Source organism: Ostrinia nubilalis, chromosome 19 (genome assembly GCF_963855985.1).
Source record: "Ostrinia nubilalis chromosome 19, ilOstNubi1.1, whole genome shotgun sequence".
Lineage (NCBI taxonomy): Eukaryota > Metazoa > Arthropoda > Insecta > Lepidoptera > Crambidae > Ostrinia > Ostrinia nubilalis.
In genome coordinates, this window is record NC_087106.1 from 7,377,616 (window position 1) to 7,395,889 (window position 18,274).

Genomic DNA, 18,274 nt, shown 5'->3' on the forward strand with positions numbered 1-18,274 from the left:
TGGATGCGGGCAGCGCCGAAATCCGTGAGGCATTTGTCCAGTAGCAGCATTGGTTGAAACGAACGACCGAACCGAACCTAACGCCCGCATTCACAAACATTACTATGAGGTCTCACAGTAGGCGTGGACGCACAGGGTGACATAATTATGAACCAATCACAGAGCTCTATTCAACCCTGTGCGTTCACTTAAGCAAGCATCGTTTGTGAATACGGGCGTAAATCAATTACCTAACTGAATTTTTGCTCGATAACTTCGAGATGCTGATATTATCTTACTATTAATCACTAACAGCGTGCTTATTTAATTATTTCAATTTAGTTATGGTTTTGCCATATTTACAATATCGGCAATTATTATCTTGAGGTCATTGTAAGAGATTTCCTGTTTTAAATTAAAATGCTCACTTCAGTTGTGTTTGAGGCCTAGCATTGTAATGTATCAGAAAAGTAGTGTAATAATGACTCTAAATAATTTATTTTATTTTGTGCTAGTGTTCATACCTTTGACAACAGGGATAATGGAAAAGGGTAGTCTGACGTTCGTGATTGATAATACTCAATCTATGCAACGTGATATTGATCAAGTGAAGTATGGTGTGGAACTTATATTCAATGCTGTAACTAATTCAGTGGAGTCTCCGGTAGAAGACGTTATATTAATAGCGTTTAACGACTTACGTAAGTAAAATAAAGTTACAAATTTTATAGAATAATAAAATATTCAACAAATCTAATTGTGTTACACATTTTAGCGACCCAAGTAGATATGTTAACTAGAACAAAAGATCCATTTGTATTCAAAGCAAAGCTCTCAGGAATCATTGCGGATGGAGGTGGTGATTGTCCAGAGAGTTCTATGTCGGGAATAAAGCTTGGTCTAAAAGAAGGTCTGCCTGGATCGTTTTTGTATGTGTTCACTGATGATGAGGCAAAAGACCACGACTTGTTGGATGATGTGCAAAATCTTGCTATAAAGAAATATACTCAGGTATTTATCAGTACTCTTAATCAATTGACTAAAAATACTTATTTATTAATTACCTACTATATTTATTGACATTATCATTAATAGATAGATAAATTAATAGATCTTCTCAACTTGATCTTATTAATCGACAAACAATGGTTTACCAGGTGTATTTTAATAGTTTTATAATATAAATAGATATAATACATAACCTTAAAGAAGTATGATTCGGTAATTCAGAGAGAATGTTGCGCTGTGGGTATGATTGAGTCATACTAGAAACCTATAGCTATGGCTTCATCACCATCAGAATAATGAGTTTTATTTTACACAATGAAAGATAAGATACAAAAGAAGTTCTAGCTTATATGAATCTTATGTTTTAGGTGGTGTTTATTTTAACTCATAACAAATGCGGTAGAAGAAGCAAGACATTTAATGAATATCATAAACTGGCAAATGCTACTTCGGGTGCAGTGTTTTATATGGACAAAAAATACATTAAAGAGGTACGTAGACAATATTATAGGAAATAGGGTTTTTACGATTCATGATCTAAGTGAAAGAACCAATTTTTTTTTGCTTAGTTTGGCATATTCATCATCATCATCATTTCAGACATATTATTATTTGACTTTTAACTTTACTGTGTTGCTGGTCTCGTCTTTATTAATTTTGATGAAAACATACTTTTGTTATTAGATTTTAAATTTAATGAAAGACACAGTTAAATCCAGGCAAACGGAAATTTTGTCTAAATCATTACCTCCGGGATATGGATACAATGTAACGGTAAGTTCTATTGTAATCTTTAGTCTGTGAGTTCACGAAGTCTTTTTTTCGTCTAAAAATTCGTTTTTTCATTACAGATTCCCATCGATTCAGCCATGAAAGATTCAAGGTTTACAAGCATTGGAACTTATCCTAAAATTACGGATCTTACAGCGCCCGATGGCTCGAAGCCAGAAGTAAAAACAATTGTTGATATCCCTAGCGTCACGGTAAGTATTGTTACATTATTTTATAACATTATAGTTAATTATATTAAGGTTTCATAATGTTTCTTATGTACTATATTGTACTATTATTAAATATCCTTTTGTTTTCGATTGCTAAATTGACGATTTTTTTATAATAAATGTCTTTTCAGTCAATAAAAGTATTTAACATCAGTATGGCGGGTAACTATACAGCAACTGTAGGAAGTGAGTCTGCCACAAAATTTATATGCACGGCCACAAGTAAAATAAATTTCAAATATGGCTTCTCTCCTGTTGAGCCAACCACTATGGAGGATACAGTGACTCTGCCAATAGCTGGTGAGTTATAATTTCATAAATCCATAATGTTGATTAAGTATTAGGGCTGTACTATTACTTATTCTGTGATTAGGGTGGGGATAGGCGCCGGAACACACTCTGGGGGCAAAATACTGCCCCCAGCCGCCGCAAAAGCCTAAGTAGGTGCCACAGAATGGCATGGCGGCTAACCTCATGGAGGTGGACACGGAGGTGTCCACCTTCTAACGATGAGGCCCGAAGTTTGGAGAGAGGGCGTCCTATTAGGACGCCTGAAGGGAGAGGCTGCGGCCGTAGCGTGGGGGCACGCACCTGAACAATTCGTTTGACTAGCGGTGTGCCCTACTAAGCGCGACCAGAGGGACCCGACTGGTTTTTTGTGGGTAGGCCCTGCTCTTCTAGCAGGGAGAGCCCCATATAACCCATTGCCCCCCCCGAGCCATTGGGTATGCAACTCAATGCATTTTCAAGTCGAAAAAAAAAATTTTTTTTTGGCCTTTGTCCAGCAGTGAAGGCCTTTGTTTGTTTCAGCTAAATGACGTCAATTAGCATGCTAAAAAACATGAAATTCGGATGTATAATACCTAACCTTGTTTAGTAGATAATGAGTGCCCACTAAAATTGCAAATGAATTGTTTTTAATTGCAATCGTTTTATCAACGACACTAAAGGTTAGGTTATCTCTAATTCGATTGTTTCCTATCACGAAAGAAGCTAAGGCCTTGTACTAAACGGAATACTGTTAAAATGTGCAATATAATGCCATAAAACGGAATATTACCCTGGCCAGCAGGGGGAGTATAGGGTAAATTCTGTATACTGGGTGTACTACTTAATATTGTAGATAGAATTTTTTTCTCAAAGAAAACATTCCTTCATTTTTGAAAAGAAAGAGAACTGCATTCAAAGATTTTCGAAAATTTTTCGAAAACTCACTACCATAGATACTCGTACCATATTTTTCTGTAGGTACATAATTAAAATAATTTAAGATTTCATGGTTTTCCTTTTATTTGATCTATCAAGTTTGTTAGAGGGATTTCATCCTTACACTTAACCCTAACGATCGATGTAATAAAAATACAGGGTGTAATTTTAAACAGATTTTAGTTGCTTCGATTCCAGGGTGTGGCAAGCAAATTTTTGGAAATCCTTGAATGCAGTTCTATTTCTTTTCAAAAATAAAGGAATGTTTTCTTTGAGAAAAATTTTCGACCTACAATATTAAAAGTACTTTCCCTCCAGGTGGCATTACAAAATTCCACCCTGTATAATCTTCCTGTGATAAATTAGAGAGTCTTGCTCCTGCAGTGGAGACTAAATTTTAATAACCTGATGATGATGAAATTTTGTTTTTAGATGCCAAATCTCATATAAGCGTGCAGATTTTCACCGAAGAGGCGTATGTTCCCAGCCAAATAATTTTAACCAATGACGAAGGCACGACAATTGGAAATCTTCCGTTAAAATTAATTAATGCGAAAGAAAATATTTATATCACTGACAAAATGGTTCCTCAAAAAGGACTATTTAAAATCGGTGTAAGTATTACGAATTTATGTAAAATTATTTTAGACGCAAAAGAGCAAAAATTGAGAGCTTGTTTTCTTTTGCGATATTAAAATATTAATGTAGTAATAGAGTAGCATTCCTAATTACAATAAAGACCTACCTACAGTCAAGATTGAATTTTATTGAAGCCCGGCCGTGAATGGATTTGATAATAATCAATCGCTTGCTAAATCAATGCTAGAGTTTGTGCTCGTTTCACTATCTGTATTGTTACACGGCTAGAAGCCACTTTAAAATTGGTCAAGCTGTCATTTACGAGTATGATCTGAAGCTGTATTTCAATGCTCAAGTTTATTGCTTCCATTTATGTTGCAGGTGTTTGGGTATCATAACGAAAGTAAGACCAATATTACTCGAGTAAGTAATACATTTATCGAAGTACAAAAGATTTCAGGTAAGTATGTTATTATCGGAATAGGTACCTGACTTAGAATTACCTCCTAAAAATCTTATTTAGGTGATTAGGTACAATCATTTACAAAAGAAATAGAAAAAACCTACTGATATAATAACCACCATTCTCAAATAAATAAATGTAAAGCACTTAGATACTATGCTAACTGGTATAATATTTATAATTGAAACAGTGAAGTGTTGTTGTGAATAAATAAATAAATAAAATTCTGATATTAATTACATTATTATTATAATTTTTGCAGATTCACCCAAAAGTATGTCTCCAGACATGGAGATTGATAAAGGGAATGAAATAAAAGTCAAATATAACGACGCTATAAAACTAGTATGTAATGTTGAAGCATACCCCAAACCAGAAATAACATGGCAAGATGAAGATGGTATTATATTACCTACAGAAGTAAGTTGAGATTTATTATTTTGGTCTTGTAACATAGAAATAATTTGCAAAAAAGTTCTTCAATTTATTGATATTTTAGGTATTACCGTTTATGCTACCATATAGCTACAAGGCAGAATTAGAAATAGATAAAGTTATTAAGACTAAAACCTATAAATGTTCAGCTACAAACTCAGAAGGCGATATCAGTCGTAAAATAAAAGTGGAAACTGAGAGAACCCAATACCTGGATATATTGGAAGAACCTGTAGGTAATTGCATTGCAATATTATTCATTATTATTTTGTTCTATGATGCATTTTTAGACATAGAATAAAGTTTTCTAGAAGGAACACTTACAACAAACCGCTTACATAATTTAAATAATATTTTCTCCGATTTACCTGCTTTATTTGGCTTAAAATTGACAACCACTTAACGATTTTGAGAATCACCTCGATTAACTTTATTCATCAAAATTGTTTCCCATTTATTTTCACAGACACTAATGTAATCTACAAGAGTAGTGCCAAAATTAATTGTAAAGTTGATGCACTACCACCTGCTACCATAACTTGGTATGGAAATGGAGAAATCCTGAAAACTAACGAGTTTTTTGACGTAACGGACGCAGAAGTTCTCATTATCAAGAAAATGATGCCGTATTTGATAGGAAGCTATTCCTGCAAAGCGACTAATGGATTAGAATCAAAGGATTTGTCATTCAAACTATCTCTAACAGGAACAAGTGAGTAAGAATTGATAACTTTTAAACCTAACTTAATTAACATAACTTTTTAGGCAGTCATAGAGCTGATAAAATTACAAACTTAAATAATTCCATTTCTTGTACAGAAAGTAGAATAGTATCGGAGCAGTGGACTAACATGATGATGATTTATAGCGCTTTACACTTGTAACGGTTTTAAACCTATAAATGTGATACTACGTATTTTGATTATAATGGCGATTTTGGATCCCTATTTTACACAATTTATGGTAAACTACCTAATTTTTAGAACCGAGCACATCAATCATGGGACCTCCAAAGGTAAATGCGAAATATAACAAGCCGTTATTCTTGCGGTGTCAAGTAGAAGGGTACCCGAAACCTGATATTACTTGGATAAATGAAAAAACAGAAGTGGGAATAAGATCTGCTGTAAGTAATATCTTCAAATATTAAATTTAGTACCAAATTAAATAAAAGAAGTCTTCATCAAAATTATTTCTAACTACATTATAAAGTATCCGCCCCTATAACGCTTAATAATATTTTTGATCACATAAATGTGGTTATTATCTGCCAGTCTTCTTTTCAAAGATGTAGGTTTTCACCCAGAACAGAAGGGAGGAGGTCGCTAAAGTGTGGTTTCCTACAAAACTCTAGTGATATTCATTTATTTATTATAATTAATTACCCTTTTTCCTTCAGCCAGTTGAAGTGCCAGCTCCATTTGACTATGGACAAGAAACGCAAATGGACAGAGCAAATGAAAATGCGACATACAAATGTATTGCTAAGAATGAATTTGGCGAGCACAGCTCTTCTGTGATAGTTGTGACTATACCTAAAGATTATTTTGATGTAGAAGAAGCACCTAAAGGTAAGCAGTTGTCTTTTCTGAAAACTGCAAAAACAAAATATCTTTTTTTATTTGCATATTCAGGTAATAGTTTGTAGGACTCTTCTCTAGTCAATTACCGTCTACAACATAAAGAATGCTTAAGAATGGTACCAAACAGTGTTAAATAAAGATGATTGTTTGACTACAGGACTCTTCCAAATTCACAATGCTGATCTTGTTGGGAATAAACCAATTCTACATGCACAATTTAATGTTATTTTAGATACTGCTATCAAGTTTGAAGAAGATGGGCAAGTATTATGTAAGGTAGATGCCTATCCTCCAGCAAAGATTCAATGGAAGTTCAAGGGAAGGCCAATTGAAGAAAACGATCACTATAAGATTTCGTCGGATAGTACATCGTTAGTAATAAAGGACATGCAGCCGGATCTAGTAGGGGCTTACTTCTGCAGAGTGGACAATAAGAACCACTTTGAGAACTTTAAATTTGAAATCACTATCAGTGGAACAGGTAAAGTCTAATCTTGATCAGTAGGTGTATTTATGCGACCTAATAATAGATCTTTTATTATTTGTACAGAGAGACCGCGAATAATGAAAATCAATAATGACGTACATATTGAAGAGGGATCTACGCTGGACATCGAATGCAGGTAAAAATTAAAGGATGATGCATGCAATGATCATCATAGGCAATGATGATGATGATAACAAAACCAAAAGATATAACTCTACAATATAAATCATATCATATTGTTTTTGATATTTATTACTTTTCTGACTCGAAATAAGTAAATCACATTAAAAAACCTACATTATTTTCGCAAGCTACTCATATTAGTATTAAATTTCAAATTAAACATTTCCTTAGAATTATTAAAGGTACACCTCCACCGACATACACTTGGGCATTCAAACCAGATGGCGACGTATTTGGTGCAATGGAAGAGACTAGTAATAAAATTCATTTGGACGAAGTTTCTCGTTATGATTCTGGAGAATACGTGTGCACTGCCAGTAACGTAGCTGGAGATGACAAACATCACGTGTACTTGACTGTTGAATGTAGGTAAAGTATAGCAATTAATATTAACAAGAATTAGAGATAATGATATAAGTACAGCCATAGTTAGTAGACCTTTTGAAACTATGCTTTTAGAACAACTCTATTTAAAAAATGGAACTGTATCAATAGTAATAATACAGAAAGTAACGTTTGTCCTCCAATTTTACCCTTTTCAGTCCCACCAACCATAGAAGAAGAAAAAGGACCAGTAAACTCAAAGAAAGGCGATGAAACAAGTCTGAACTGCAAAGTTGAAGGTTTTCCGACACCGGAAGTAGTGTGGAGCTTAAATGGTGCACCTTTAAGCGATGGTGGAGAGTATAAGATATTTCGGGATAACATGTTAAGGTCAGCAAATGTTTCAAATTTTACTTATGTACCTACCTATGTTCGTTCGTTTCAGCCAAATGACGTCCACTGTTGTACAAAGGCCTCCCCCAAGGATTTCCACAATGACCGGCCCTGTCTTGACAAACTAGCTAGTTTATTTTAGCTATTTTCACAGTATAATGTCATACGGCATATTGTTGTGGGGCTCAGCTGCGGACATTGAAACTGTGTTTGTTCTTGTTATTATATCTATGGAATAATTCTAAGTCAATGTAATATTGAGTTAAAATATGTTGGTAACACTGATCGCTTCCGGTTAGGAAGCCATTACACTTTTCTAAAAGCTCTGTACGCTCTCGTTTGTCCTAGTACAATAAATAAAACTACACAAGTTTATAACCTGCGTTTTACTCAAGATAACAGGTTATGGGCCCAGGACACCCAAACTCATAACGCTGGTATTGAGTAAACAACAATAGGGTCAGAAACTGCATCGTCGAAAATAATTGCCGGCGCGACGCAACGTGTTGGCGTCCATTACCGGTGGGAAGGGAAGAATATTACTTGCGAAGCAAGGAAGGGACGATCAGGAAGACATCATGGCGATGGAGGACAATACTAAAATGCCTGGCTTACACATTAGGCTGGAAGGTGCATCCAATTGGAATATTTGGAAATTTCAATCCGCCATATTGTTACGAAGTCAAGACTTAATGGAAGTTGTCGAAGGAACTTGTGTGAAACCAGAGAATGCTGATGGCAAGGCAGCATGGGAAAGGAAGGATGCAAAAGCCCAAACATGGCTAGTAACAAGAATGTCAGAAAATGCAATGATGCATATAATAACCTGTACTACGTCTGCCGAAATGTGGAGAAAATTGGCCAGTGTTTACGAGCAGAAGTCTGAGACGAGTATTCACATCATTCAACAACGTTTCTTTCAATATGCTTACGAAGAGGGAACCGAGATGTCTACATTCTTATCTAAAATAGAAGAATTGAAGAACCAGTTGAAACAGATGGGAGAAGATATGTCAGAGAGGTTCGTCATAACAAAAGTGCTCATGTCGCTACCAGAGTGTTACAAGCACTTTGTATCTGCATGGGAGTCGGCACCTGACGATAAACAGACGTATGATAATCTCGTGGCCAGACTGATGATAGAAGAGGAGCGGCTGAAAGAGAGAGGCGAGGTACAGCAAGCATCATCATCGGCATTTGTAATGAAGAAAATAAACAAGAAAAATATCAAGTGTTTTAAGTGTAACAAGATGGGACATTTTCAAAGTGAATGTCATAGCAACGTAAACAAACGAAACGGAAATAATTCGGACAGTGACAGTAAACAAGTTAAAAAGTGTTACTACTGCAAAAAGGTGGGACATCTAAAAAGTGAGTGTTGGTTCAAAAAGAATAAGGACAAAGACGGTAATTGTGGTAATGCGTTCGTCATGGTGAAGTCTAGTGGACAGTTTCAACAATCGTGTTGGCTAGTGGACACTGGGGCAAGTCAACATATGTGCCGAGATCGTAGTTTATTTACAACATATTCGCCGTTGTCAAATAAATCTGTTGTAATCGGAAATGGCAGTGTCATTAGTGCGCATGGTTGCGGGCAGGTGGCGCTCGAAGTCTATGATGGCTGCAAATGGGTAAACACGACCATAGACAACGTCTTGTATGTGCCGGAATTAAAAACAAACTTATTCTCTGTCAACTCAGTGACAGTTAGAGGTTATGTCATGACCGTAAATAAGAACTTATGTAAACTTTACAAAGGAAATAAAGTGTGCGCGGTGGCAAATTGTAACGGCGGCTTATATTACATGAATGTGCGCTACAAATTTGAAGAACAAGTCAATGTAACATGTCTGAAGGAGTGGCATGAAAAACTCGCACATCAGAACGTCAATCATTGCAAAACAGTGCTGAGAAATAATAACATCTCTGTAAATGACGACTCGAGTATGACGTGTGAGAGCTGCCTGGAAGGCAAAATACATCGTCTGCCTTTCGGTGCGAGCGAAACGAAGACAACCAAGCCTTGTGAACTCATACACGCTGATGTGTGCGGCCCCATGGAGGAGCTGTCAGTTGGGGGCTCCAAATACTTCTTGCTATTGAAGGACGACTACACAAAGTATCGCGTGGTTTATTTCATCAAAAGGAAGGACGAAGTTAAAAGTTGCGTTGAGGACTTCGTGAATAAATCACAGAATGTTACTGGATACAAAGTAAAAACATTCAGGAGCGATAATGGTTTGGAATTTGTCAACAAAGAGATGAAGGAGCTGTTCCGAAAGCATGGCATTACACATCAAACAACCGTTGCTTACACCCCTGAGCAGAACGGCAAGGCAGAACGAGAGAACCGGACTTTGGTTGAAGCGGCAAGGACAATGCTGTGTGCTAAAGGATTACCTAAAAAGCTGTGGGCAGAGGCTATACATACTGCAGCATATGTGTTGAATAGAACCAGCAAGAGCACCGTGATTGGAAAGACCCCGTACGAGATATGGACAAACAAACACTTTGACATAACCGAGTTGAAAACTTTTGGTACCCCTGTTGTTGCTCATATTCCTAAAGAAAGGAGAAGAAAGTGGGACTCAAAAGGACAGAAAGGAATGATGGTTGGTTATGGAGAAGATGTCAAAGGTTATAGAATATTTTTCCCGGAGAAGAACAGTGTTGAAGTAAAGAGAGATGTGGTATTTGTAGAAAAGGAGAAAGAAAAGGTAGTTGTGCTGGAATATGATACTAACACCACGGAGAAGGTCAGTGAAAGTGAGGAAAAACCCAAAGAAAATGAAGAGAAACCTAATGAAGGGGAGAGACACTCCAATGGCAGTGATGAACAAGTGAGTGAGAGGGAAGAGTTGAGCAAGGACATGGAGGATGAATCTATGGAAAGTGATGGTAGTTTATATACACCGGGCTCGAGTGATGAGGGATCGAGTGATGGAGAAGCTGATGCTACATTACCACGCCAGAGAAGTACCCGCGTGAGGAAGCAGACTTCATTCTACACCTGTCATCATGCCTATGTGGAAGGAAATGAACCTAGAACCTACAAAGAAGCAATGCAAAGCAAAGATGCTGATAAATGGCAAGAAGCTGTCGAGAAAGAGCTGGAAACCCTGAAAGAAAATAACACCTGGGAACTGTGTGAGAAACCTGAAAAGTCTGTAAGTAGTAAATGGGTATTTAAAATCAAAACTGCAAATGATGTAATTCAGTACAAAGCAAGGTTAGTAGCAAGGGGTTTTGAACAAAATGATTTGATTGATATGTGTGACATTTATGCACCTGTTGCAAAATTGGCAACTTTTAGGTTATTTGTCTCGGTAGCTACAAAATTAAATCTTCCTATTTTTCAAATGGATGTCACAGGTGCCTTTTTATATGGAAATATTGATGAAACTGTGTATTTAGAATTACCAGAAGGGGCATATAGTGGGGATAATAAATATGTCAAATTAAATAAATCTTTATATGGGTTGAAGAAATCTCCAAAGTATTGGAATGAAAAATTTAATTCTGTAATATTGAAACAAGGTTTTATAAGATCTCCTAATGATTCTTGCTTGTATACAAAATGTAATGGTAATTACAGAACTTATGTGTTATTGTATGTAGACGACTTGTTATTTTTTGGTAATAATAATTCAGAATTAAGTGAACTTAAATCAGCTTTGAACAAAGAATTTAAAATGAAGGATTTAGGGTTGGTGTCAACTTTTTTGGGGATACATGTAAAACAAGATTTAGAGAAGGGAATAACTGAATTAAATCAAACAAAATATCTTAAAAATGTTTTAGAAAAGTTTAAAATGCAAAATTGTAAGGAAATGTGTACTCCAATGGATGTAAATTTTAATGCTAAAATATTAGATGGAAATAATGAATCTTATGATGAAAATATTGAGAAAGAGTGTAGGAAAATAATAGGTTGTTTGTCTTATGCTGTATCAGGAACAAGACCCGATATTTGTGTAGCTTTGTCAATTTTAAGTAGATATCAAAATAAAGCAAACAGTGCCCTGTTATCAGCACTTAAAAGAGTATTGAGGTATATAAAACATACCATTGATTATAAACTAGTGTACAAGTGTAATGATGACATGTTGGTGGGCTACTGTGATGCAAATTGGGGGGGAGATTTGCAGGATAGGAAATCCACAACAGGCTATTGTTTCATGTTTGCAAATTGCTTAATATCATGGTGTTCGAAAAAGCAAACCTCTGTGAGCTTATCTTCTACAGAGTCAGAGTATATTGCAATAAGTATGTCTGCATGTGAAGCCTGCTGGTTAGTAAGTTTATTAAAGGATTTCAATATTAATAATACATGTCCTGTGAATATTTATAGTGACAATCAGAGTGCCATTATGGTTGCTAATACTGATAGCGTCAAACGTTTGAAACACATAGACATTCGTTTCCATTTTATTAAGGAACTAATTAAGAAAGGAAAATTGTTATTAAAGTTTATTAAAACAGAAGATCAGACAGCTGATATGTTTACAAAGGCATTAAATAGAACCTTGTTACTTAGGTTTATAGATAAGTGTGGTTTAAGCGAGTAAGTTTAAGTTATTTAAGTTTAAAGTAAATGGGTAGTAGAGTTATAATATTACATTGAGGGGGGGTGTTATTATATCTATGGAATAATTCTAAGTCAATGTAATATTGAGTTAAAATATGTTGGTAACACTGATCGCTTCCGGTTAGGAAGCCATTACACTTTTCTAAAAGCTCTGTACGCTCTCGTTTGTCCTAGTACAATAAATAAAACTACACAAGTTTATAACCTGCGTTTTACTCAAGATAACAGTTCTGCAGAAGAGAGCAGTGCGGGCCATTTATAACCTTGGACCCCGATTTTCCTTGAGAGAATTCTTTAAGGAGATTAATATACTGACAGTAGCTTCACAGTTCATTTATGAAAACCTTTTATATGTTCGCAAAAATATAGAGCAATTTACTAGAAAGAGTGATTTACACAAGTTCAATACAAGAAACAAAAATAAACTTGCCGTTCCAAATTTCAGACTGCACAAGATTGGTAATTCATTTATGGGGAAATGTATTAAACTTTTCAATAAATTACCACAAACTGTTGTAGAATTGCCCATTCATAAATTTAAAGCACATATCAAAAGCACCTTAATGAAAAAGGGCTACTATAATGTTGATGATTATATAAAAGATAAAAATGTTTGGAATGTTTAACTACCTAGCTCGCATCAATACTTATGACTAATTTGTATATTTTAAAAAGACTGTAAACCCTTGAAAAGGATGCTGACAATAGTGACTGAGTTTCTTGCGCTGCTTCTTCTCAGCACTGGCCCATTTATTGTCCCGAAGCAGTGGTAGGGTTAATATTGGGACGTGTAAAAGTGCTTTTTTAAAGCATATTTGCAAAAATAAATGAATTTTATGAAACTATTATGAAAGCTAAAATCTTACAGATTCTCCGCATCACTGTTAAACAATGGGGTATTTAAATGCAAAGCTACAAATAAGTATGGTACAGCCGAAATTGAAATCAAAGTTGAGTATTACGGTAAGTTTTAATGGTCATATACATTATACATATAAACTATAATGATCTCTTTTGACATTTTGATTTAAATAAATGAACTATATAGGTCATAGGTAGCGGTGTTCGCAAATTCTTACGAATGAATATTTTTATTCGCCTTTTCATCAGAATTTTTCAAATAATAAACTGAGATTTTATGAGTTAAAACAAGCAAGGTGTATTATTTTGAACTTTTATAGAGGAACCAGAATTGGTAATTCCTGAATACACTTCCCTTAACACGTATGTTGGTGAGAAAGAAAAAATACGTTGTGAAGCTACCGGTTACCCTGAGCCTACCCTTACCTGGATCTTCATCAGCTCTGAGGACCTGGCTCCAGGAAGTAAAGTGAAAGAAGTGATCCTAAGGTATAGATATGAATAAGTTGAGCATGTTTTTGGCAAGATGTTCCTGGGATAAGAACATTCAAGAGTTCGTATCAGGGATATTGTGTATAATTGCTAAAATATGGTAGACTGATCGCAACTAGCATTACAGATACAGACAAAACGTGTTTTATGGCAATCTATCTCTAATGAGAGCGTATCTAACATCTTATAGGCCAGCAACGAACCTGTAACACCCCTGGGACTGCGGGTGTCTATGGGTGACGGTAATCACTTACCATCAGGTGATCCGTCTGCATGTTTGCCTCTTGTCACTTAAAAAAAAAAGAATTTAAATCGTAAATACTCGTAAATTACTAAGGCTGAGTTGCACCACCTTATTTTAACCGTAACATTGTTATACAGGGTGGAATTTTGTAATGCCACCTGGAGGGAAAGTACTCTTAATGTTGTAGATAGAAAATTTTTCTCAAAGACAACATTCCTTTATTTTTGAAAAGAAATAGGTAGAACTGCATTCAAAGATTTCCAAAAAATTTCTTGCCACACCCCGGAATCGAACCAACTAAAATCTGTTAAAAATTACACCCTGTATTTTTATTACATCGATCGTTAGGGTTAGGTATAAGGATGAAATCTCTCTAACAAACTTGATAAATCAAAGGAAAGGAAAACCATGAAATCTTAAATTATTTTAATTATGTACAGAAATTGTATGGTATGGTAGTGAATTTTCGAAAAAATTTCGAAAATCTTTGAATGTAATTCTCTTTCTTTTTAAAAATAAAGGAATGTTTTCTTTCAGTAAAATTTTCTATCTACAGTATTAAGAGTACTTTCCCACCAGGTGGCATTACAAAATTCCACCCTGTATAACCGCTGCTTTGTGTATGGAGTTTGTCAGATTTAGTCAAAATTAAAGTAAGATGGTGCAACTCAGCCTAAAAGTCGCGAACTGTAATACTTTTTTTTTCATTTTGCAGGACTGTGAAGTCTCCTGACGAATATGTATTCAAACGGATAAAGGCAAATCAAGCTGGACAATACATTTGTTTAGCTAGCAACGGAAAAAGTGAAAAAAGGTTGCTGTTTGAAGTCATCGTTAAACGTAAGATCTTGCTTTAAATATCAATAAATTACCATTACCACTTAGGTCACTCACAAGGTAGACCGACGACCTCATAAAGGTAGCAGGAAGGCGCTGGATGCAGGCCGCTACCAACCGGACGATGTGGAAGTCATTGGGAGAGGCCTATGTTAAGCAGTAGACGTCCTGTGGCTGAAATGATGATGATGATGAAATCTAAGTAGGTAGATGATACTAAAATAATACCGTTATTAAAATTATGTTTCAGAACCAGCTTACATAATTACTGCCTTAAGTAAGCCCATAAAAGCAGTCAAAGGGGACATAGTGAGGATTCCCTGCCAGGCTGAAGGAAAACCAAAGCCTGTCATTACCTGGTCGACGAATGGGTACGAAATCCCTACAGGTATGTTTTACTTCTTCATAAACTGCATATTACACACCAGCGAGGATGGCCAGTGAATTATGTGGTGTTGTCCCTGCCAGAAGGGTGGAGGATAAATCCCAAAACCCGAAGGTATCCGCCAGAGCCCAATGAGACGGAGCAGCGAGTTATTTTCCTATTGAACATTCGTCTCTACGCCTCCGTCCCTAGGTTTATAGCTCGCTCTGGAAGTTCAAATCCTTTATTAGTATACAGGGTGTTAGGTAAATGGGTATATGAGCCGACACTAGCCCATGTTAACATGGTCATATAAATGGTACGGTGAAGTCAGAAAATTGATATCTTCATTTTAATTATTTAAATTTTCATACAAATCGGAATTTATAAAATTTATTTTGTATGAAAATTAAAAAAATTAAAATGATGATATCAAATTTCTGACTTCACCATACCATTTATATGACCATGTTAACATGGGCTAGTGTCGGCTCATATACCCATTTACCTAACACCCTGTATAGGCCCTTTTGAACGTCCAAATATAGCTTTATATCACCACTTCGGGACAACATATCGGCTGATGCTAAGAAGTGGCGGAAAAACTCAGTCACTTCACAGAGACTCCAACTTTTGTGTTTATTCAGTTTTTGTGGGCATTTACAATATACATGTGATTCTATCCATTTACAGGTTACGATTCCTACACCCTGGACACAGATGGCGCTTTGATCATCAACGGAATCTCAGAGAGGGGTAGTTTTGTTTGTAAGGCTGACAACGAGCTTAGCTCCCCTCACGAGAAGGTATTTCAAGTAGACCTTGAAGGTAGGTAAAAAACTTGGTATATTAATTTAGAACGATAAGAATGCCTAAATTGCCTAAATTGGCTTAAAGAAGCTCAGAGTTGCACAGAGTGCTATGGAAAGGGATGTGCGGTGTTTCTTTACGAGATTGAATCAGAAATGAGGAGATCCGTAAACGAACTAAAGTCGCTGACATAGCCCGGCGGATTAGCAAGCTGAAGTGTCAATGGACAAGGCACATAGTACGCAGAACTGACGGCCGATGGGGCAAGGTTTTGGAGTGGAGGCCACATAACTGAAAAAGCAGCGTGAGACACCCATAACGTGGACTGACGACCTCATAAATGTAGCAGGAAGGCGATGGATGGCCGCTATCAACCGTGCGATGTGGAAATCATTAGGTGAGGCCTATGTTCAGCAGTGGACGTCCTGTGGCTGAAATGATGAATGATGAGCGTGCGAGCGTGAGCAAATCCGCGGGTAAAAGCTAGTTATCAATGCAGGTATTATATTGACTTTGCACTTAGATATACAATATTGTCTTCTTTTTCAGAATATCCAAGGGAAACTAAGATATTCTCTACGTTCAATTTCAATAACGGCGAGGCAGCGGTAGTCACCTGCCCTATTACTCGCTCGTTAGTCGAATCAGTTCGATGGTACAAGGTGGGTGTCCTATTTTATACCTAACTACCTATTTAATAAAGTTAGAATAATCATTTAATTCCATTTCAAGACACTTCTTTTATAACTCTCTCTGTCTCTCTCATACAAGTCTCTATTCAAAAGGATGTGTCCTACTCCTGAACCAAAAAAAATAAATTATTTAGGCTGGATTGCACCATCTAACTTGAACTTTGACAAACGTCAAAAATCTAACAAACTCCTTCAATAAAAATAACGGTTATCGTTACAGTAAGGCCCAGAACAGACGGTGAAACGCAACTGCAACTGCTAGTTACTTTTGAGTTGCATCTAAGTTTCTGCCATAGCGTCCGTTGAGAGACCACACATGACGCGACCAGTTTGAAACTTTCAGTTTCAGTTTCATTCATAAGAATCATCTGAAAGTTGCAATTTCGTTGCAGTTGCGTTTCACCGTCTGTTCTGGGCCTTTCGGTCAAAGTTAGGTGGTGCAACTAAGCCTTATTAATTTTATTTCGATTTTCGACTAAAATAATCGCTTGAAACGTAGAAGGTAGTAATTAATTTTTAATATTATTTTACAGAACAGTAGAAAACAAGATTCAGAAGAGCTGAAATTCGACACAATTACTTACCTTGACGCTGGGGTTTACACGTGCCGAGTTTCGCATATCTCTACTATGAAGTCTGAATCTGCAAGTGTCCAAGTGACAGTTAAATAAAAAATAAAACACAAAAGCAATAAATAAATTAAAATACTTAATTGTATTTGTATTGTATTTTTAATATTACTTAAACAAAAATGTTTTATAGTGCCTTGATATGAATAATAAATTTACTATGCGGTAGGTATAAGTAATTGCTAGCACGAAGTCAAACGGCGTTAGCTTAAGATGAGATGAAAACACTCATTGATTGTAAAAGCAATAGTGTAAGGTATTCACTAAAATTACATAAAATATAGATACATAAAAAATAAATACATAATAACTTTTTTTCAACTGACTGGTATCTGAAACATTTTAGGACCGTAATATCCTTGAAAAGCCAATTCCAACTGTTAGACTGCTGTCCTGTGATTTGTTCGTTTCAGCTGAAAGACGTCCACTGCTAGATAAAGGCCTCCCCCAAGAATTTCCACAAAGACCGGTCCTGCGCCGCCCGCATCCAGGCACCTCCCGCGACCTTCACCAGATCGTCAGTCCACCTAGTGGGAGGCCTGCCCACACTACGTCTTCCGGTTCGTGGTCGCCACTCGAGAACTTTTCTGTCCTGTGATTAGTTTAAAATTACACCCTAGTTGAACTCTGGCTTATTGTCATTTAGTATGGAAATGTCATTTTAATCCAGAGTTCATCCTAGGTGTAACTTTTTATTTATAAGGGAGTTAAAGTTCAACTATTCGAAGGCTTAAATCTGCACTCAAGATTGAATGGACTCTTAGCGATGTTGCTTAATACCGGTTCTTAACTGTCAATATAATTACTGACGGCGGTAAAAGAATTTAGACTCAAGATAATGTCAAAGTCTAATTACAAATGTCAATCTTGATATTACTGTCTTTTGTTTTCCAATCAATAGTAACAACAAAAGAGTAATCATTTAAAATAATTTAGAATGAAGCGAAGGCTACGACATTGACATTAAAGCCATGTTCATAGAGTAACATCTGCCATAAACAATAAACATAAAGGTGCGTACACTTTGAACTTTAATTGTTATCTATCGACCTGCAATGACCATTTGAATCGTCTGACGCCCGTATTCACAAACATTATGAGGTCTCACAGTGCGCG

At 36.1% G+C, this 18,274-nt stretch overlaps 1 protein-coding gene across 1 annotated transcript; it reads left to right on the forward strand.

The window, feature by feature from the left end:
• Nucleotides 1-304: 304 nt before the first annotated feature.
• LOC135081126 (hemicentin-2-like) lies at nt 305-17,246 on the forward strand. Its single transcript, XM_063975868.1, has 24 exons — nt 305-680; nt 755-990; nt 1,356-1,478; nt 1,672-1,761; nt 1,839-1,970; nt 2,120-2,288; nt 3,627-3,808; nt 4,155-4,233; nt 4,499-4,656; nt 4,736-4,907; nt 5,138-5,383; nt 5,655-5,797; nt 6,071-6,242; nt 6,487-6,735; nt 6,805-6,877; nt 7,096-7,289; nt 7,467-7,638; nt 13,098-13,192; nt 13,411-13,579; nt 14,542-14,666; nt 14,914-15,051; nt 15,721-15,855; nt 16,387-16,499; nt 17,063-17,246. The coding sequence occupies exons 1-24, from the start codon at nt 437-439 to the stop codon at nt 17,198-17,200; spliced, it is 3,747 nt and encodes a 1,248-aa protein (XP_063831938.1). The 5' UTR covers nt 305-436; the 3' UTR covers nt 17,201-17,246.
• Nucleotides 17,247-18,274: the final 1,028 nt, after the last annotated feature.